At 44.2% G+C, this 21,506-nt stretch overlaps 1 protein-coding gene across 1 annotated transcript; it reads left to right on the top strand.

Moving 5' to 3' along the window:
• The first annotated feature begins 823 nt into the window (after positions 1-823).
• Positions 824-4,928, top strand: LOC133243179 (uncharacterized protein CXorf49 homolog). Its single transcript, XM_061409728.1, has 6 exons — positions 824-2,284; positions 2,909-3,065; positions 3,608-3,684; positions 3,957-4,002; positions 4,547-4,588; positions 4,691-4,928. Exons 1-5 carry the CDS (start codon positions 1,001-1,003, stop codon positions 4,585-4,587), a joined length of 1,605 nt encoding a protein of 534 aa, XP_061265712.1. The 5' UTR covers positions 824-1,000; the 3' UTR covers position 4,588; positions 4,691-4,928.
• Positions 4,929-21,506: the final 16,578 nt, after the last annotated feature.

Genomic DNA, 21,506 nt, shown 5'->3' with positions numbered 1-21,506 from the left:
CTGCTGTGTAAGTTGCTTTTCATAGATTGTGCCAAATTACCTCCCAAATGGATTTCTTGCACCACCACCACAGAGGTTTGCTCCTAAACTCTCCCACTCTCAGAATGGTTAAGCACTTGGAAGCTTGTCATCCTAGTGTGTGAAGCCCGATTCGTGGTTTTAGTTTACATCTGCAGGATCAGCAGGGGTGAGCATCTTTGCGGGTGTAACTGGACACTGACTGAGACTCTCTCTTCTTTGAATTGCCTCAGAGTGGGGAAAGAGCTGAGGGAGTGAGGTCAACCCCAGTCTGTCCCCCAAATCTGCCTGCCAAGAACGTTTGATGGAGCAGTTGAGGCAGAGATGTTACAGAACAAAACTACGATCCCTTTGTCCTCTGGCCACTTAGGGAGAAGTACGCCGACCACTCATCACTGAGTGCGGGATTCCTCTGCCCATTCTCCCATTGGGTCATAAGACTTGTGGTGGAAGGAAGGCTGGCAAATGCTTTCAGCACGTGCTAGGCGCCCAGCACCCTCAGTACCCACCCCAACCCCCCGCCCTCAGCCTCCGGCTCCACCCACTTCGTACACAGTCAGAACTCAGGGCTGTGACTCTAACCGGAAAGGGGAGGTGGGACAGGAGGAGGTGGGACGAGAGGCTTGACAGAGATACACTCGCAGCATGACCTTCATCAGCCAACTCGCCACCTGCCGGCATGGCTTTTGGGCTTGGCAACAAACCAGAGGAGGCCCTCGACCCCATTGGTTACACCTCGAGGGGGCGGGCAAACAAGGCGCGTGCTGGTTGGCGGGAACCGGACCAATGAGGAGGCGGCAGCGCTGGCACGCTGAAAGCCTCGCGTCGTTTGCGGCGATCTCTTGCGTGCGGTGCCTGTGGTGCTTGACGGCACGTCCAGACGCCACTCGCCTCAGGTGCCCCAACCGCCATCACCGCCACCACCGCGACCCGGTTGATAAACCGTCGCCGCCCCAGGTCCGGCGGCCACCCAGATCGCGACATGAGCTCCTCAGATGATGAGGTGCTTGTTTGGGGACCGGGTTTCGGCTCAGAGTGCGGGGAGCAGACCAGCGGCCTTGAGGCCGGCCCCACAGCCCCGCGGGGACCCGGCCCCGACCCCGGCCCCGAGCCCGGGGCACCGCAAAGTGGCGAGGGTGAGGGCGGGGATGGCTTCCCAGACCCTGAGGGCTTCGAGTCAGAGCGGGAGGTGCTGGAAGCGGGAGGGCCGGTGCTGTTGGGCTGCGAAGGTCGACCTGGCTCCCCGGCCGACGACACAGGGTACGCCGTGCAGCTGTCTGACGAGTCAGTGGCGGCCATCCTGCGGCAGCTGGCCGACCTGGACTTGCTGGGCATCCGCAGACACATGTCCCTGGAGAGCCACGGGGTCGGCGACGTGTCTCCCTTGCGGGACGTCGAGGCGCGTCCCGGCAGTCGAGGCGCGGCCGCCCAGAGGTGTGGGGAAGCGGCACGGGCTGAGGCCGGCCCTCGCTGGGTCGGCAGGCCCAGGGCGGGCCGGGCCTGGGGGAACCCTAAGAGAAGCACTAACGTGGCTGTGGATCGCCAGTGGCCCCCCTCAGTAAGCCCAGCCAGGCTGTTCTCCGACTCCGAGTCCTCTGATGAGTGCAGTGAGATACAGCCTATGAGGGTGAGCATTTATCCCAAAGACGGAGGCCAGGCCAAGCTGAACAGCCCCAAGGATCCCCGGGACACACCCAGACACTCGAATGTCCAAGGCAGGGAGACTCTCCCTAACGTGCCAGGCACTTGCCTGTCCTCGGCTCCGCGAGGATTGATTTCGGTTGTGGAAAGGCAGGGCAAGCAGGGCGATGCAGAGCAGGAGGATATCTCACCCCCTAAGAAAATACAGAGCGTGCTCTGGGGGAAGGGGGGCAGCCTGCCCAGCTTCCCGGGAGTAGCAGCAGCAGCAGCTACTGCAGCTGCCGCTACAGGCAGGCTGCCGCGGCCCAGTCCTAGGAGGAAGAGGGTCCAGGAGAAGAAATCCCTTGGGGGCGTCTCCAAACCTGCCCTGGGGAGAACCTTCCCTTCCTGTGGACGGGGAATCTCGGCCACTCCCCTGGATCCGGCCACCTTCCCCCCAATCTCCGGCATCCCGCTGCTTGGGAGGTCCCAGAAGTATGCCTTGGTCCCTTGGGGAGCCAAAGAGTCCAAGCACACCGGCGCTGGGAAGAAATCTGTGGCTAGGCGGGCCCGGGAGTTGGTGGCAGCAACGGCGGTGTCAGGGGAAGACAACGACCCAAATAGAGACCCAGTCCCAAAGGGCCAAGTGAGTATGCCAGGCCCCTCCTCTCTCCCCACTCTTCCCCTCCCACCCTCCCCAGGACTGATGTCTTCACCCCGTGCTCCCCTCTCTCCATTCCTCAGGGGTCGTCACTGGGTCATTAGGATGCCAGTTTGGGGTCCTTTTACTAGGGACAAACGTTAAGGTAGCACTTTGGGTGTGCTGGGCTCGGTTCTCCACCCTTGGCCTGTTTCCAGCCTCCTCCATGAGGCTGGGGCTGGCGTGGAAGGGAATTGATTTGAGGGGACCCCTTAAAAGCTTCACAGAGCTTCGGTGTTTAGACGCATCACTTTCCTGAATCCTACTTCCTGGCTGTTCCCCAAACCTTCCTTGCAGGGGCCCCGGGCTTTCTCAGTGCCACACTGTTGTCCCCTGCTCAGCTCTGCCTGCTGGCCTGGGGCTGACTGACAGAAAATGTGCTAAAGAGATCAGCCTTTCAATTCTCTTTCCAATTCCCTGCCTCAGCTCAGTCTTGAATCATACGAGCTCTCTCACACACAGACATAGACACATAAATGCACTGGTACACACACGCACACACACACACACACACACACACACATACACACACGTCCTTACTCCAGATCAGTGAGAAATCTTTGTTTTTAGCTGGCCACTGACAGGCCGTGGCCATCTTGTCCACGGGTGCATCATGGAGAACCCAGCACCGCCAACCTCAGCATCAGAGGTGGGCAGGATTCAGGCAACTCAAAGCCCGTGGCCATGAACAAGGGAGAAGTCATGCCCAGAGGGCCTGGCCCCTCAGGTGAGTGTCCTGGGTTTTGATTTGGGGGGTGGAGACCAGGGGTGAGGGCAGAAACCTCCGTCTCTGACTCACTCTCTCTTTTCTGGGGGCTCAGCGTTGCTCTCAGGCCACTTCTCCCATGGGAAACAGGGTGTCAACAGGGCTGACCCTGGCCCCATCACCTTCTGTGTGGGATTTGTTTGGCAGGGGTGATTGGTGGCAGTGCCCCAACAGCTACTCTGGGCGTAGACCTGCAGGCTAATAGCCTTTTCTGTGAAGTGCTGTTCGCCCACATTGCTCTCCCAGGTGCTGGCTGTGGCTGCTGCTCTGGGAAGCTCGAACCCAGAACCACAGTCTTTGGAGACCATCGTGGTGAAATGGCTGCCCCTGCGGAATAGGAGGGGCAGGCCCAGAGAGAAGGTTTGGGCTGCCTGCCAGGCAGAGCAGGGGAGGCTTGATGCTAGCAGAGGGTGGTACTGCCTCACCTCACGTTAGACCCTGCTTGGCCCTTTCCACCTCACTGGGAGCCTGGGAAGCTGGATTGTGTGTCTTTTCCCTGTCAGGTGACCAGAAACCAGCTGACCATCACCCAAGACTGAAAAGGCAGCAGCAGCCACCCAGAAGGCAGGGCTGTCCTCGGGTAATGCTTCTTCTGACTCCTGGAAATGCACACCCAAACCCCATGGTGGGATCTGGGTCCAAGTTCAACTGATATGTGTGGGCCCCCTCCCCCCCGTCCCCATCCCACACCCCAGGGAGGGAGCCCACCTCCTTTCCACTGAGGAAAGTCTTTCCCTTGCCAGTCTGGACACCTGGCTTTGGGATGGAGGGCCCAGGGGAGAGGAGAGGAGGAGGAGAGGGGAGGCGGGTGTATACTAACCATTTCTCTTCCTCCTGTGTCTGCTGGCCTAGTGTCTGGTGCTACAGAAAGAAATAGACGACCTTAAGGAGCAACTTGGTATGAGGAACCAGGGACAGAGAGCAGCGGGTTCTCAGTGCAGAAGCGGGGTGGGCCCTTGGGGTGGGGTGGGCTGCAAGTGCAGGGGACCTCGCAGGGATCAGCATTCCTGTGGGGAGGAGAACCTAGCAAGCCTGCCCCTGGGGCGTGTGGACAAGTAACAACGTACTGTGTGGACTGCGTGCACACTCTGCCAGCCATTCGAGTCCTAGAGAGTTCCTTCTGATAGGACTTGTAGAGATGCCTTGTTGATCTGGTGTGGCCTCTAAGGTTCTTGTTGGATATTTTGCGAGACAATTTTTGAATGGTTTGGGCGTGGCCCCAAGCTTGAGAGCTGCTGGCACATTTTGTTTCCTTTTAGGAAATGGCTCCACATTTAATTCCGGTAGTAGGGCCCGATCAGGCCCAGAGCTCTTTCTTTGCATCAGGGCTGGGGGTACGTGGGTTTCAGGTTGCAGGGCTAGGTGGTTCCCCACGGGGACAGGGGGACAGGCTTCTGTGTCCGTCTGTCTGGAGCACCTGTTTATGCCTCTCCCTGTTGCAGCCTCCATGCAGTACCTGGCTGAGAAGTTCCGGATCCTTTGAAGTGAGTGTTACACATTCCATACCCCTTCCCACAACGTCGGCTGTTGAGCAGGGCTGTGGGCTGGCCCTGGCTTGAGGCTCTTCCCTGACTGCTGTTTCACAGGTTGAGCCCAGTATCTTCCTGCAAGAGGAGCAGCTGTTACCTCCGGGACCGGCGAGCTGTGGCCAAGCTTGTTGCCTCTTGTTCTGCCTCCACCAGGGCATCCTCTGCCCCTTGTTTTGCCCCCTCTCTGCCCCAGTCTCACAGCAGTTGTTTTTTTAAAAAATTAATTTATTTTACTTTACAATATTGTATTGGTTTTGCCACAGCAGTTTTTGATTAAAGGACTTCTCATATTCTGTGTTCTGCCCTCTCTCTGCGGGGTAGGGGTTAAGGGAGTGGGACGAGGCCTGGTGGGGAGCTGTTCCACCTCAGAGCATTTTCCAGAACAGTACCTCTGGAATCTGTGGTGGGGACTCTGGGTCAGCCTCTGCTACCATCCAGGCCATCAGGCCAGCAGAGCGCCCCCAGTCTGTGTTCTGTGTGGGCTCTGTCTGGCCACATTGGCACGTCCTCCCTTTTCCCTGAAGGCCCTCTTCTAGTTCTCTAAACACCCTCCTCTGGGGTTTAGCAGTTTCCATTCATTGCTGCCATTCTGCCTCCCTGTCAGAAGGAACTCGTGACCCCCTTACAGAGCTCCAGTCTTTCACCCTTCCCTCACTGCACTCACTGTCCTGCTTACCCTGACCACTCTGCTTTCCTGTCAGAGCACCCTTGATCCCTCCCCTGGCTTGCCATCGATGACCTTGCCTGCGTGTTTACTTAAGCAGGTGGTAACAGGCACAGGTGTGCTCATCTTCCCCCTTCCCAGGCCCTACCCTCTCAGTGGAGTCCCTATCCCACCCACCGGTGCCACCTTGCAAGCAGGAACCTGCATACTCTCCCCCTCTCCTCTTTAGCACTCATCCCCGAGACTCAGGCACCAAAACTTTTGCTTCCCCTTCCTCGGGGTCAGTAAAGGGCATGAGGATGAATCTTGGACCCAGTGAACTGGGGAGCAGGAGCGAAGGTACAGGGAGCACAGGAGAAAAGCTGAGGTTAGTTGCCGAGCTGGAAGTCAGGAGAGGCGTCTGGTGCCAATCTGGGGCAGAGTGCACCCTGACAGCTAGAGATGGATGGTCCAGTCCTTGGAGCTTTCATGGCCTCCCTGCCCTAGCCAGCTGACCAGCCTACACTCCTGCAGCCTGGATGTCTCTCTGCCCTTGAGTGGAAACAGGCCCATCAGGCTCTATGACAAGTATGGTTGGTAAGTCTGTGTTCTTACAGGGTCTCCATCAAATACTGTTCCACCAGCCCCAATGATATAGATTTTCCTGCAAATGATGTTTCCCAGAGTGTCCCAGCTCAGTCTCCCAGACTACTTGTTAGGGCACACAAGACTAAGTCTGAAATCCATGTTCAGTTCCCCCCCCACCCCCTGCCCTGAAGTTTGGGGAGGACTTCCTTCTGTCAGCCAAGGCCCCAGGGCTGTGCCAGCCTGCGACTCAGAGGGACACATTTGTATTTGAGTGAAGTGAGGGTAGGTTCTGCCTGACTCCCTTCCTGAAAGACCATGGTTTTATTTCACAAAAGAGGGTATGATGCACATTCCAAGTTGGTGCCTGGGCATCTCTGTGTGTGAATAAAAGTCGTCAGGGATAATGCCCCTTGAGGCAGAAAGATGTGAATCAGGGAGTAATGGAAGTAGAGACTGGTCCAGATTCTGTAAGGCACTGAGTGAGCCAAAGCAAGGGTTGGATCTCCTTTATTCAAGGGGTGTTGTCACGTTCCCAAAACTTAGAAGGGGAGGATGCAGTTCACCAAACCTCAGGACAGGACATCTCAAAATGTTGGAGTCGCTGGAGGAGGCACTGGATCCTACCTTGTGATTCTGTGATGTCTGCCAACTGCTGAGGGTGTGGATGAGTGAAAATGGGAAGGTGGCTCTGGGGACATGGCTGCCCATCTTAGAAACAGGAGACCCCCCCGAAACCTGGGTTACTTGTGGGGAGTTAGGGGTGACTGGACCTGAGCAATGGGGAGCACTTGGGTCCGCCCTTCCCCCATATTCTCACATTGACTTCCTTCCGGGGCTCATAGCATGAGGTCAGGTGGACAGAGCACGAGGGTTGGGACAGTCACAGACCTCAGGGTCAGAAAAGAACGTGCGTGGAACTTACTCCTTCCACTCAATATTACAAAAACATACAACACAGTGGTAGAGGGACGAATACATTCAGATCCAGAATAATCTAACAGTGTAATATGGGGGTGTACCTACTTAACTCTAGCATCAAGATTAAAAGATAAAAATTTGCTGTAGCATCAACAATTTGTTAATGGGTATGCAATTTAAAATACATAAATGGTAATATAAAAAATCTTAACGTGTGTGATATTTTATGCAAGCTCCATGGTAACCACAAAGCAAAAGCATACATTAGATTCACAAAGATGAAGAGAAGGGAACCAAAACTTACCATGAAAATCAATTTACAAAGGAAAGCAGCTAAAATGGAAGAAAGGAATTAGGGAACTAAGAATCAGTCAGAAATCAATATGATGGCATTATTAAATACTTACCTATCGATAATTACTCTAAATGTAACTGGATTTAGTTCTCCAGCAAAAGGAATAGAGTGGATGGATGGATTAAAAACAAAACAAAACAAATGCTCAACTGCACTGCTGCCTACAAGAGACTCACTTCAGTTTTAAGGTCATACCTATGCTCAACATGAAGGGATGGTGAAAGGTATTCCATGAAAGTGGGAAACAAAAGAGAGCAGGAGTAGCCATACCGATATCAGACCAAATAGGCTTTAAGCCAAAAATGGTAATTTGAGGCAAAGAAAGTCATTATATAATGATAAAGGGTGTCAGTTCATCGAGATGATACAAGAATTGTGAGTCTTAATATATACCCACCCACCATTGGAACACCTGAGTATATTGAGCAAATACTAACAGATCTGAAGGGCTAAATAGGTAACAACACAACAATAGTAGGGGACTTCAGTATTCCACTTTCACAATGGATAGATTAACCATACGAGATCAGCAAAAGGAAAAAGGAAATGGGCTTGAACCATACTGTAGACCAGATGGACTTAGCAGACTTATACAACATTCCATCTCACAGCCGCAGAACACAGTCTTCTCAAGTTCAAATGGAACATCTTCCAGGATGGATCATATGATATCTCATGAAACATCTCTAAGCAAATTTAAGAAGGTTGAAACCACATCAAGTATCTTTTGCGACTACAATGGCATGAAACTAGAAATCAATAACAGGAACAAAGCTGGAAAATTCAGATATCTGGATATTAAATAGCACACTCCTGAACAACTAATGGGTCAAAGAAGAAGTAAAACGGTATGTTTAAAAATATCTCGAAACAAATGAAAACGGAACCACAATGTACTACAAAAGCAGTTCTACGAAAGAAGTTTATAGTGATAAATGAATACATTAAGAAACAAGAAAGAGGGCTTCCCTGGTGGCTCAGTGGAAAAGAATGTGCTTGCCCGTGCAGGATACACAGGTTCACTCCCTGATCTGGGAGGATCCACAGGCCGCAGAGCAACTAAGCCTGTGCACTACAACTATGAGCCTGCGCGCTAGAGCCCGGGAGCTGCAGCTACTGAGTCTGCGCACCTAGAGCCTGTGCTCCAAACAAGAGAAGCCACTGCAATTAGGGGCCCGCACACCTCAACTAGAGAGTAGCCCCCACTTGCCGCAACTAGAGAAAAGCCTGCACATCAACGGAGACCCAGTTTGGCCAAAAATAAATAAATGAATGAAATTAAAAAAAAAAAGAAACAGGAAAGATATCAAATAAAAAACCTTGTGGAATAAGAGAAAAAAGAAAAAAAATCTAAGTGCAAAGTTAGAGATAGAAGGAATTAACAAAGATCAGAGAAGAAAAAAAAATTGAAATGGAGACCAGAGAATGAATAGAAAAGATCAATGAAAATAAGAGCTGGCTTTTTGAAATGATAAACAAAATTGACAAACTTGTTACTAGATTAACTAAAAAAAAAAAGAGTTCAAACAAATAAAATCAGAAATGAAATAGGAGACATTACAATGACACCACAGAAATACAAAGGATTGTGAGAGACAAATATGAGCAAACATACACCATCAAATTGGAAGTCTAGGAATGGATAAATTCCTAGAAACATGCAATTTACCAAGACTGAATCATGTAGAAATAGAAAATGTAAACAGACCAATTGTGAGTAAGGAGATTGAATCAGTGAAGACAAAAAAACTCTCAGGAAAGCCCAAGACCAGATGGTTCCAATTGTGAATTCTAACAATCATTTAAGGAAGAATTAATACCAGTCCTTCTCAAACACTTCCAAAAAACTAAAAAAGATGGAATACTTCCAAACTCATTTCACAAGGCCAGTGTTATTGGATACCAAGGTCAGAGAAAGACACTGTAAGAAAACTATAGACTAATGTCACTGATGTCACTAAAATTCTCAACAAAATAGCAGGCCAAACTCAACAGTACATGAAAAGAAGTATATACCATGACCAAGTGAGAACTATCCTTGAGAGGCAAGGGTGGTTCAACATGTTTAAATCAATAAATGTGATATACCACATTAAAAAAGAAAAAATAAAAATCATATGATCATTTCAATATATACAGAAAAAGTATTTTACAAAATACGTCATTTCAGGATAAAAACACTGAACAAATTGGGTATAGAAGGAACAACTTCAACATAATAAAGGCCTTATATGACAAGCCCATCATCAGCATCATACTAAACAGTGAAAAGTCATGTCACACATGACCAAAAAAAGTCTGGGAAATTGTTCTAGTTTAAAGGACATTAAAGAAAGCATCACTACAAACAAAGCTAGTGGAGGTGATGGAATTCCAGTTGAGCGATTTCAAATCCTGAAAGATGATGCTGTGAAAGTGCTGCACTCAATATGCCAGCAAATTTGGAAAACTCAGCAGTGGCCACAGGACTGGAAAAGTTCAGTTTTCATTCCAATCCCAAAGAAAGGCAATGCCAAAGAATGCTCAAACTACCGCACAATTGCACTCATCTCACATGCTAGTAAAGTAATGCTGAAAATTCTCCAAGCCAGGCTTCAGCAATACGTGAACTGTGAACTTCCAGATGTTCAAGCTGGTTTTAGAAAAGGCAGAGGAACCAGAGACCAAATTGCCAACATCAGCTGGATCATCAAAAAAGCAAGAAAGTTCCATAAAAACATCTATTTCTGCTTTGTTGTCTATGCCAAAGCCTTTGACTGTGTGGATCACAATAAACTGTGGAAAATCCTGAAAGAGATGGGAATACCGGACCACCTGACCTGCCTCTTGAGAAATTTGTATGCAGGTCAGGAAGCAACAGTTAGAACTGGACATGGAACAACAGACTGGTTCCAAATAGGAAAAGGAGTACGTCAAGTCTGTATATTGTCACCCTGCTTATTTAACTTATATGCAGAGTACATCATGAGAAACCCTGGGCTGGAAGAAGCACAAGCTGGAATCAAGATTGCCAGGAGAAATATCAATAACCTCAGATATGCAGATGAGACCAGCCTTATGGCAGAAACTGAAGAGGAACTAAAAAGCCTCTTGATGAAGGTGAAAGAGGAGAGTGAAAAAGTTGGCTTAAAACTCAACATTCAGAAAACAAAGATCATGGCAACTGGTCCCATCACTTCATGGGAAATAGATGGGGAAACAGTGGAAACAGTGTCAGACTTTATTTTTTTTTGGGCTCCAAAATCACTGCAGATGGTGACTGCAGCCATGAAATTAAAAGACGCTTACTCCTTGGAGGAAAAGTTATGACCAACCTAGATAGCATACTGGAAAGTGGAGGCATTACTTTGCCAACAAAGGTCCGTCTAGTCAAGGCTATGGTTTTTCCAGTGGTCATGTATGGATGTGAGAGTTGGACTGTGAAGAAAGCTGAGTGCTGAAGAATTGATGGTTTTGAACTGTGGTGTTGGAGAAGACTCTTGAGAGTCCCTTGGGCTGCAAGGAGATCCAACCAGTCCATTCTGAAGGAGATCAGCCCTGGGATTTCTTTGGAAGGAATGATGCTAAAGCTGAGACTCCAGTACTTTGGCCACCTCATGCGAAGAGTTGACTCATTGGAAAGGACTCTGATGCTGGGAGGGACTGGGGGCAGGAGGAGAAGGGAACGACAGAGGATGAGATGGCTGGATGGCATAACTGACTTGATGGATGTGAGTCTGAGTGAACTTCGGGTGTTGGTGATGGACAGGGAGGCCTGGTGTGCTGCGATTCATGGGGTCGCAAAGAGTCGGACATGACTGAGCGACTGAACTGAATGAAAGAGACACGAAAACTGAATGCAATGCATGTTCTTTGATTGGAAGCAGAATTTAAAAAATAGGTACAAAGAACAATTTTGGGACACATGAATTTTGAATGAATGCCTACAGTAGATAATTATATTGCCTCAAAGTTAAATTTGCTAAGTTTGAAAACTGCTTAAGATCTTGTAGCAATCATTATGTAAAAGAATGAAATTAGTACACCTCCTAAACACCATACACAAAAATAAACTCAAAATGGATTAAAGACCTGAATGTAAGGTCAGAAACTATAAAACTCTTAGAGGAAAACATAGGCAGAACACTTGATGACATAAATCAAAGCAAGATCCTCTATGACCCACCTCCTAGAGGAATGGAAATAACAGAAGTAAACAAGTGGGACCTAATTAAACTTAAAGCTTTTGCACAGCAAAGGAAACTCTAAGCAAGGTGAAAAGACAACCTTCGGAATGGGAGAAAATAATAGCAGATGAAAAAACTGACAAAGGATTAATTTCCAAAATACACAAGCTGCTCATACAAGTCAATACAAGATAAACAAAGAACCCAATCAAAAAGTGGGGAAAAGACCTAAACAGACATTTCTCCAAAGAAAACATACAGATGGCTAACAAACACATGAAAAGATGCTCAACATCACTCATTATAAGAGAAATGCAAATCAAAACTACAGTGAGATATCACCTCACACTGGTCAGAATGGCCATCATCAAAAAGTCTACAAACAATAAATGCTGGAGAGGGTTTGGAGAAAAGGGAAGCCTCTTGCAGTGTTGGTGGGAATGTAAATTGACACAGCCACTATGGAAGATGGTATGGAGATTCCTTAAAAAACTGTGAATAAAACTACCATATGACCCAGCAATCCCACTCCTAGGCATATACCCCAAGGAAACCAAAATTTAAAAAGACACATGTACCCCAATGTTCATTGCGGCACTGTTTACAATAGCTAGGACATGGAAGCAACCTAGGTGTCCATCAGCAGACGAATGGGTAAAGAAGCCATGGTACATATACACAATGGGATATTACTCAGCCATAAAAAGGAATGTATTTGAATCAGTTCTAATGAGGTGGATGAACCTAGAGCCTATTATACAGAGAGAAGTAAGTCAGAAAGAGAAAGATAAATATCATATACACTAATGCATATATATGGAATCTAGAAAGATGGTACCAATGAATTTATTTGCAGGGCAGCAGTAGAGAAACAGACATAGAGAACAGACTTATGGACATGGGGAGAGGGGAGGAGAGGGTGAGATGCATGGAGAGAGTAATATGGAAGCTTACATTACCATATGTAAAATAGACGGCCAATGGGAATTTGCTGTATGTTTCAGGGAACTCAAACAGGGGCTCTGTATCAACCTAGAGGGGTGGGATGGGGAGGGAGTGAAGGGAGTGAGGAGGGAGTGAGAGGGAGGTTCAAGAGGGAGGGGGCATATGTATACCTATGGCCGATTCATGTCAAGGTTTGACAGAAAAAAACAAAATTCTGTAAAGTAATTATCTTTCAATTTAAAAATAAATTAATTAAAAAAGAAAAAAAAGATGTTGTAGCAATCCGTTTTTTTCCCCAAGAGGAAGATCATGATATTTAGGGACAATGTACTATAATATATTCAAATACCTCAAATGATTCAACACAATAATTAAAAATACACAGATACAGGGAAAGGAAATATGTCAAAAGCTACAATGGGTAAGTTCAACTGAAGGATGAATGGATATTGCTTGAAATTTTCTTGTATAAATATCTGTAGGACAGACTTTTAAGTCAAGGAAGGAAAAATATTGTATGACATCTCTTATATGTGGAATGTAAAAAGTAACGATACAAATGAACTTACTTACAAAACAGAAAGAGACTCGCAGACATAAAATGAACTTATGGTTGCCAAGGGGAAGGGATAGTTAGGGAGTTTGTTGTGTACACACTGCTATATTTAAAATGGATAACCAACAAGGACATATTGTATAGCACATGGAACTCTGTTCAATGTTATGTGGCAGCCTGAATGGGAGGGGAGTTTGGGGGAGGATGGATACATGTATATGAATGGCTGAGTCCCTTCACTGTTCACCTGAAACCATCACAACATGTTCATTGGCTATATCCCAATACAAAATTTTTTTTCTTTCTTTTTTTTATTTATTCACTTTTTTTTACTTTACAATATTGTATTGATTTTGCCATACATCAACAAAAGTTCAAAAGAAAAATAAATTTAAAAAATAAGGGAAAAACAGGATATTATAGACCATTTTAATATAATCAATTTGAAAACTTAGAAAAAGGTCACCCATTTTTACAAAAACATAACTTGCCAAAAATGACTCAGGAAGGAATAGCCAACCGGAATTGTTTCATAATAATTGTAAAGAAATATACTAGTAGTCAAAATGCTTTTCAAAAAAAGTACTCTAGGCTTCACCACAGAATTTTGTTAAGCATTCTAAGCATATTTTCAGTTTGATACAAAATCTTAGAAAAAATAGAAAAGGCAGGGCACTCCTCAACTCATTTCTTAGGAGGGAATAACCTTGATAACTAAATCCTGTCGACAGTTTGAGAAAGAAAAACCACAGGTCAACCACAGGCTCACGGCCTGTGAATCTTTCAGGATATAAAAAGAAAATACAAAACATACCATGACTAGATTCATCCCAGGAATACAAACTTGATTTAATTAATTTCAGAGAATAAGGCGATATAGCTTTACCTGTTAACAGATTATAAGAGAAAATTATGATTCTCACGTTTAAAAATAAACAGTAAGTAACAGTGGTGGTGGTGGTGGTTCAGTTGTTCAGTCATGTCCAACTCTTGCGACCCCATAGACTGTGGTCTGCCAGGCTTCTCTGTCCATGGGATTTCCCAGGCAAACGTACTAGAGTGGGTTGCCATATCCTTCTCCATGGGATCTTCTGGACCCAGGGATCGAACCGGGTCTCCTGCATTGCAGGCATATTCTTTACCAACTTCCATTTGTAACAATAACATAAGTAACAATATCCATCTGTAATGTACTTTTAAAAACTGAAGTAGAGATGATTTACAATGCTGTGTTAGTTTCAGGTGTACAGCAAAGTGATTCATGTATATATATATATATATATATTCTTTTCCAATTCTTTCCCATTATAGTTTACTATTAACACAATATATTAAACATAGTTCCCTGTGCTATACAGTAGGTCCTTGTTGTTTATTTTACATATATTAGTGTGTATCTATCTGTTCATTCCAAACTCCTAATTTATCCCTCCTTCCTTTTCCCTTTGGCAACCATCAGTTTGTTTTTGATATCTGCTTCTGTTTTGTAAATAAGTTCATTTGTATCATTTTTAAAATAGATTCCACACATGAGCGATATCATATTGTATTTGTCCTTCTTTGCCTGACTTACTTTTCCTAGTATGATAATCTCTAGGTCCATCCATGTTGATGCAAATGGCATTATTTCATTCTATTTTATGGCTAATATTCCATTGTATATACATATATATACCACATCCATTCTATTCCATGTGTGTATGTATGAATATATACACATGCATCTATATGTGTGTATATATGTATATGCATATTTATATCACATCTTCTTTATTCATTCCTCAGTTGATGGACATTTAGGTTACTTCCATGTCTTGGCTATTGTAAATAGTGCTGCTATGAACATAGGGGTACATGTATCTTTTCAAATTAAAGTTTTCTCTGGATATATGCCCCAGTGGAATTGTTAGATCATATGGTAACTCTATTTTTCGCTTAAGGAACCTCCATACTGTATTCCATAGTGGTCGCACTAATTTACATTCCCACCAAAACAACTGTTCCCTTTTCTACACACCCTTTCCAGCATTTATTATCTGTAGACTTTGTGATGATGGCCATTCTGACAAGTGTGAGGTAAAACTTCATTATAGTCTTGATTTGCATTTCTCTAATAGTTAGCAATGTAGAGCATCTTTTCATATGCCTGTTGGCCATTTGTATGTCTTCTCTGGAGAAATGTCTATTTAGGTCTTCAGCCCACTTTTTGATTGGGTTGCTTGTTGTTGTTTTTTGATATTGAGCTGCATGAGCTGTTTGCATGTTTTGGAAATTAACCCCTGTGTCAGTCCATTTTTTATAAATATTTTCTCCAGTCCATAGGTTGTCTTTTTGTTTTCCTTATGGTATCCTTTGCTGTGCAAAAACTTTTTTTAAAATTTATTTATTTTTTATTGAAGGATAATTGTTTTGCGGAATTTTGCTATTTTCTGTCAAACCTCAACATGAATCAGCCATAGGTATACATATATCCCCTCCCTTTTGAAACTCCCTCCCATCTCCCTTCCCATCCCACCCCTCCAGGTTGATACAGAGCCCCTGTTTGAGTTTCCTGAACCATACAGAAAATTCCCATTGGCTATCTATTTTACATATGGTGATGTAAGTTTCCATGTTACTCTTTCCATACATCTCACCCTTTCTTCCCCTCTCCCCATGTCCATAAGTCTATTCTCTATGTCTGCTTCTCCATTGTTGTCCTGTAAATAAATTTTTCAGTACCATTTTTCTAGATTTCCTATATATGTGTTAGAATATGGTATTTATCTTTCTCTTTCTGACTGACTTCACTCTGTATAATAGGTTCTAGGTTCATCCACCTCATTAGACCTGACTCAAATGCACTCCTTTTTATGGCTGAGTAATATTCCATTGTGTTTATATACCACAACTTCTTTATCCATTCATCTGTTGATGGACATCTAGGTTGCTTCCATGTTCTGGCTACTGTAAATAGTGCTGCAATGAACAATGGGATACAGGTGTCTCTTTCAATTTTGGTTTCCTCAGGGTATATGCCTAGGAGTGGGATTGCTGGGCCATATGGTGGTTTTATTCCTAGTTTTTTAAAGAATCTCCATACTATCTTCCATAGTGGCTGTATAAATTTACATTCCCACCAACACTGCAAGAGCATTCCCTTTTCTCCACACCCTTTCCAGCATTTATTGTTTGTAGATTTTTGATGATGGCCATTCTGACCAGTGTGAGGTGGTATCTCATTGTAGTTTTGATTTGCATTTCTCTAATAATGAGTGATGTTGAGCATCTTTTCATGTGTTTGTTAGCCATCTGTATGTCTTCTTTGGAGAAATGTCTGTTAAGGTCTTTTCCCCACTTTTTGATTGGGTTGTTTGTTTTTCTGGTATTGACTTGTATGAGCAGCTTGTATATTTTGGAAATTAATCCTTTGTCAGTTGTTTCATTTGCTATTGTTTTTTCCCATTCTGAGGGTTGTCTTTTCACCTTGCTTAGAGTTTCCTTTGCTCTGCAAAAGCTTTTAAGTTTAATCAGGTCCTGCTTGTTTACTTTCATTTTTATTTCTGTTACTCTAGGAGGTGGGCCATAGAGGATCTTGATTTATGTCATTGAGTGTTCTGCCTATGTTTTCCTCTAAGAGTTTTATGGTTTCTGATCTTGCATTTAGGTCTTTAATCCGTTTTGAGTTTATCTTTGTGTGTGGTGTTAGGAAGTGTTCTAATTTCATTCTTTTACATGTAGCTGTCCAGTTTTCCCAGCACCATTTATTGAAGAGGCTGTCTTTGCCCCATTGTATATTCTTGCCTCCTTTGTCAAAAATAAGGTACCCATAGGTGCATGGGTTTACTTCTGGGCTTTCTATTTTGGTCCCTTGGTCTACATTTCTATTTCTGTGCCAGTACTATACTGTCTTGATGACTGTAGCTTTGTAGTATAACCTGAAGTCAGGAAGCCTGATTCCTCCAGTTTCATTCTTCTTTCTTAAGACTGCTTTGGCTATTTGGGAGTCTTTTGTGTGTTTCCATATAAATTGTGAAAATCATGCCCGACTCTTAGCAACCCCACGGACTGCAGCCTACCAGGCTCCTCTGTCCGTGGGATTTTCCAGGCAAGAGTACTGGAGTGGGGTGCCATTGCCTTCTCCATGATAATTTAATAGGGATTGCATTAAATCTTTAGATTGCATTAGTAGTATAGTCATTTTTATAGTATTGATTCTTCCTACCCAGGAACATGAAATATCTCTCCATCTGTTTATGTCATCTTTGATTTATTTCATTTGTGTCTTATAATTTTCTGTGTACAGTTCTTTCATCTCCTTAGGTAAGTTTGTTCCTAGATATTTAATTCTTTTTGTTGCAATGGTGAATAGGATTGATTCCCAAATTGCTCTTTCTGATTTTCCATTGTTACTATATAGAAATGCAAGTGATTTCTGTGTATTGATTTTGTATCCTGCAACTTTGTTAAATTCACTGATTATCTGTAGTAATTTTCTGATACTATCTTTAGGGTTTTCTATGTACATGTGCAAAAACTTTTAAGTTTAATTCAGTCACATTTGTTAATTTTTGCTATTGTTTCCATTACTCTAGGGGATAGATTCAAAAAGTATTGCTGTGATTTATATCAAAGACTGTCCTGCCTATGTTTTCCTCTATTGGTTTTATAATATCCTGCCATACATTTAGGTCTTTAATCCATTTGAGTTTATTTTTCTATATGGTGTTAGAGAATGTTCTGGTTTTATTATTTTATGTGTAGCTGTCCAGTTTTCCCAGCACCACTTACTGAAGAGACTGTCTTTTCTCCATTGTACATTCTTGCCTCATTTGTCATAGAGTAATTGACCTTAAGTGCATGGCTTTATTCCTGAGCCTTCTACCCTGTAGCATTGATCTATGTGTTTCTTTTTGTGTCGGTACCATGATGTTTTGATTACTGTATCTTTGTAGCAGTCTGAGGTCAGGGAACATAATTCCTACAACTACATTCTTCTTTCTCAAGATTGTTTCCACAATTCAGGGTTGTTTGTGTTTCCATACGAATTTGATAATTATTTGTTTCAGTTGTGTGAAAAATGCCATTGGTAATTTGATAGGGATTGCATTGAATCTGTAGCTTGCCTTGGGTACCGTGGACATTTTACAATACTGATTCTTCCAATCCAAGGACATGGTTTATCTTTTCATATGCTTGTGTCACGTTCAACTTCTTTCAACAGTCTTACAGTTTTTGGAGTACAGGTCTTTCGCCTCCTGTGCTAAGTTGCTTCAGTCATCTCTCTTTTTGACCGTATGGACTGTAGCCCGCCAGGCTCCTCTTCCTATGGGATTCTCCAGGCAAGAATACTGGTATTTTATTCTATTTGATGCAGTGCTAAATGAAATTGTTTCCCTAATTTCTCTTTCTGGTATTTCATTCTTAGTGTATAACAATGTTTTCTGTTGTTGCTGTTCAGTCATTAAGTGGACTGTGACCCCATGGACTGCAGCATGCAGGCTCCCCTGTCCTTCACAATCTCCCAGAGTTTGCTCCTATTCATGTCCATTGAGTCAGTAATGCTACCTAACCATCTCTACCTCTGCCACTCCCTTCTCCTTTTGGCCTCAGTCTTTCTCAGCATCAGGGTCTTTTCCAATGAGTCTGCTCTTTGCATCAGGTGACCTAAGTATTGGAACTTCAGCATCAGTCCTTCCAATGAATATTCAGGCTTGATTTCCTTAAGGTTTGACTGGTATAATCTCATTGCCGTCCAAGGGACTCTCAAGTTCTCCAGTGCCACAGTTCAAAAGCATCAATTCTTCGGCACTCAGCCTTCTTTATGTCCCAACTCTCACATCTGTACATGACTACTGGAAAAACCATAGCTTTGCCTATACAGACCTTTGTCGGCAAAGTGGTGTTTTATAATAGGCTGTCTAGGTTTGTCAGAGCTTTCCTTCCAAGACGCAAGCCTCTTTTAATTTCATGGCTCCAATCATTGTCCACAGAGATTTTGGAGCCCAAGAAAATAAAATTTGCTACTGGTTTGACTTTTTCCCCTTTGATTTGCCATGAAGTGATGGGACAAGATGCCATGATCTTCGGCTTTGGAATGTTGCATTTTAAGTTCAGTTCAGTCTCTCAGTCGTGTCCAACTCTTTGCAACCCCATGGACTACAGCACGCCAGGCTTCCCTGTCCATCACCAATTCCTGGAGCTTGCTCAAACTCATGTCATCATCGAGTCGGTGATGCCATCCAATCATCTCATCCTCTGTCATCCCCTTCTCCTCCTGACTTCAATCTTTCCCAGCATCTGGGTCTTTGCCAATGAGTCAGTTCTTTGCATCAGGTGGTCAAATTATTGGAATTTCAGCCCCAGCATCAGTCCTTCCAATGAACATTCAGGACCAATTTCCTTTAGGATGGACTGGTTGGGATCTCCTTGCAGTCCAAGGGACTCTCAAGAGTCTTCTGCAACACCACAGTTCAAAAGCATCAATTCTTCAGGGCTCAGCTTTCTTTATAGTCCAACTCTCACATCCATACTTGACTACTGGAAAACAATATCTTTGACTAGATGGACCTTTGTTGGCAAAGTAATGTCTCTGCCTTTTAATATGCTGTCTAGGTTGGTCATAGCTTTTCTTCCAAGGAGCAAGTGTCTTTTAATTTCATGGCTGTAGTCACCATCTGCAGTGATTTTGGAGCCCAAGAAAATAAAGTCTGTCACTGTTCCCATTGTTGCCCCCATCAATTTGGCATGAAGTGATGGGACCAGATGCCATGAACTTCATTTTTTGAAGTATTTTAAGCCAACTTTTTCACTCTCTTCTATCACCTTCATCAAGAGGTGTTTTCTGCCATTGGAGTGGTATCATCCACCTATCTGAGATTACTGCTATTTCTCCTGGCAATCTTGATTTCAGCCTGTGATTCATCCAGCCCAGCATTTCGCATGATGTACTCTGATTATTTAATCAGGGTGACAGTGTACAGCCTTGACATACTCTTTCCCCAATTTTGAACCAGTCCATTATTCCATGTTTGGTTCTAACTGTTGCTTCTTGACCCACATACACGTTTCTCAGGAGACAGGTAAAGTGGCATCTCTTTAAGAATTTTCCACAGTTCATTATGATCACAGTCAAAGGCTTTAGCATAGTCAATGAAGAAGAAGTAGATGTTTTTCTGGAACTCCCTTGCTTTCTACGTGATCCCACAAATGTTGACAATCTGATCTCTGGTTCCTCTGCCTTTTCTAAACCCAGTTTGTACATCTGGAAGTTCTTGGTTCATGTACAGCTGAAGCCTAGCTTGAAGGACATTGAGCTTCACCTCACTAGCACCAGGGTCTTCCTTGGTGGCTCAGATGATAGAGAATCTGACAGCAAGGTAGGAAACCTGAGTTCTGGGCCCTGGGTCAGGAAGATCCCCTGGAGGAGGGGAATGGCTACTCACTCTAGTGTTCTTGCCTGGAGAAACCCATAAACAGAGGAGCCTGGTGGGTTACAGTCCATGGGGTTGCCAAGAGTCACACACGACTGAGCAACTAATACTTTACTTTCACTTACTAGCGTGTGAAATGAGCACAATTGTATGGTAGTTTGAACATTCTTTGGCATTACCCTTCTTTGGGATTGGACTCCTTGAACAGGATAGAAATGTAACAGATTTCTATATAATAATTTTGTACTCTGCAACTTCACTGAATTGATTTATGAATTCTGGTAGATTTTAGGTGGCATCCTTAGGACTTCCAATGTATAATGACATGTCATCTGCAAACAGTGACTTTTAATTTTTCTTTTCCATTTTGGATTCCCTTTGTTTCTTTTTCTTCTCTGATTGTGATCTCATAATGTACTTTCTACAATTTATTAAATAATATGGGTTTATTGAAATTAATTTACATACAAACTCTAAGTGCCTACAAACATTCTATTATGGAACCACCACTACAATCTACATAAAAAATATTTTTATCAGCTACAAAATTGTTTCATGCTCTTTGGTAGTTTAACCCATAATCTCAACCCCAAGACCCTGGCAACCCCCAATCTGTTTTCTGGCTCTGTAGTTTGGCCTCCTCAAGAATGTGAAGTAAATGGAATCAGGCAGTATGTTGATTTATCCATTGGGGTTCCTCAGAGAAAAGAACACATAGGTGACTTCTGGATGTGCAATGTACATCTGAGTATAGTTACCTGAGTATAGTTACATGGGATGATTGGTTCATAATTGTCATTCTGAGGGCTGACACTCTCCACAACATGTATATGTATGCTGCTGCTGCTGCTGCTAAGTCGCTTCAGTCGTGTCCGACTCTGTGCGACCCCATAGACAACAGCCCACCACGCTCCCCCGTCCCTGGGATTCTCCAGGCAAGAGTACTGGAGTTGGTTGCCATTTCCTTCTCCAATGCATGAAAGTGAAAAGTGAAAGTGAAGCCGCTCAGTTCTTTCTGATGCTTAGCGACCCCATGGATTGCAGCCTACCAGGCTCCTCCATCCATGGGATTTTGTGGATATATATATAGTTTGTTTAATTCATATTTAATTCAATGTAGTTAGTCTTTTATGTTTGGAAGGGTTATTTTATGAAAAAGCAACAGTAAATCATTTCTTAAAAGTGAGTCATCATTGTAAAAGTCAGGCTGGCAGATACCTCAAGAGGACTAGGGAGAAAGAAATGATTGGCTTGGAACAAAAGTGAGGTTCAAAACTACAGGCCTCTTCT

Source organism: Bos javanicus, chromosome X (genome assembly GCF_032452875.1).
Source record: "Bos javanicus breed banteng chromosome X, ARS-OSU_banteng_1.0, whole genome shotgun sequence".
NCBI lineage: Eukaryota > Metazoa > Chordata > Mammalia > Artiodactyla > Bovidae > Bos > Bos javanicus.
This window is presented reverse-complemented; position numbering and strand designations above follow the sequence as displayed.

What these genes read in the sequence shown, in the direction of transcription:
- LOC133243179 (XM_061409728.1), top strand. Translation starts at nt 1,001, where the DNA reads ATGAGCTCCTCAGATGATGAGGTGCTTGTTTGGGGACCGGGTTTCGGC. An exon ending in CAGAGGGCCTGGCCCCTCAG is followed by an intron (nt 3,066 to 3,607) that starts GTGAGTGTCCTG and finishes TTTCCCTGTCAG; the next exon opens with GTGACCAGAAACCAGCTGAC. An exon ending in GAAGGCAGGGCTGTCCTCGG is followed by an intron (nt 3,685 to 3,956) that starts GTAATGCTTCTT and finishes CTGCTGGCCTAG; the next exon opens with TGTCTGGTGCTACAGAAAGA.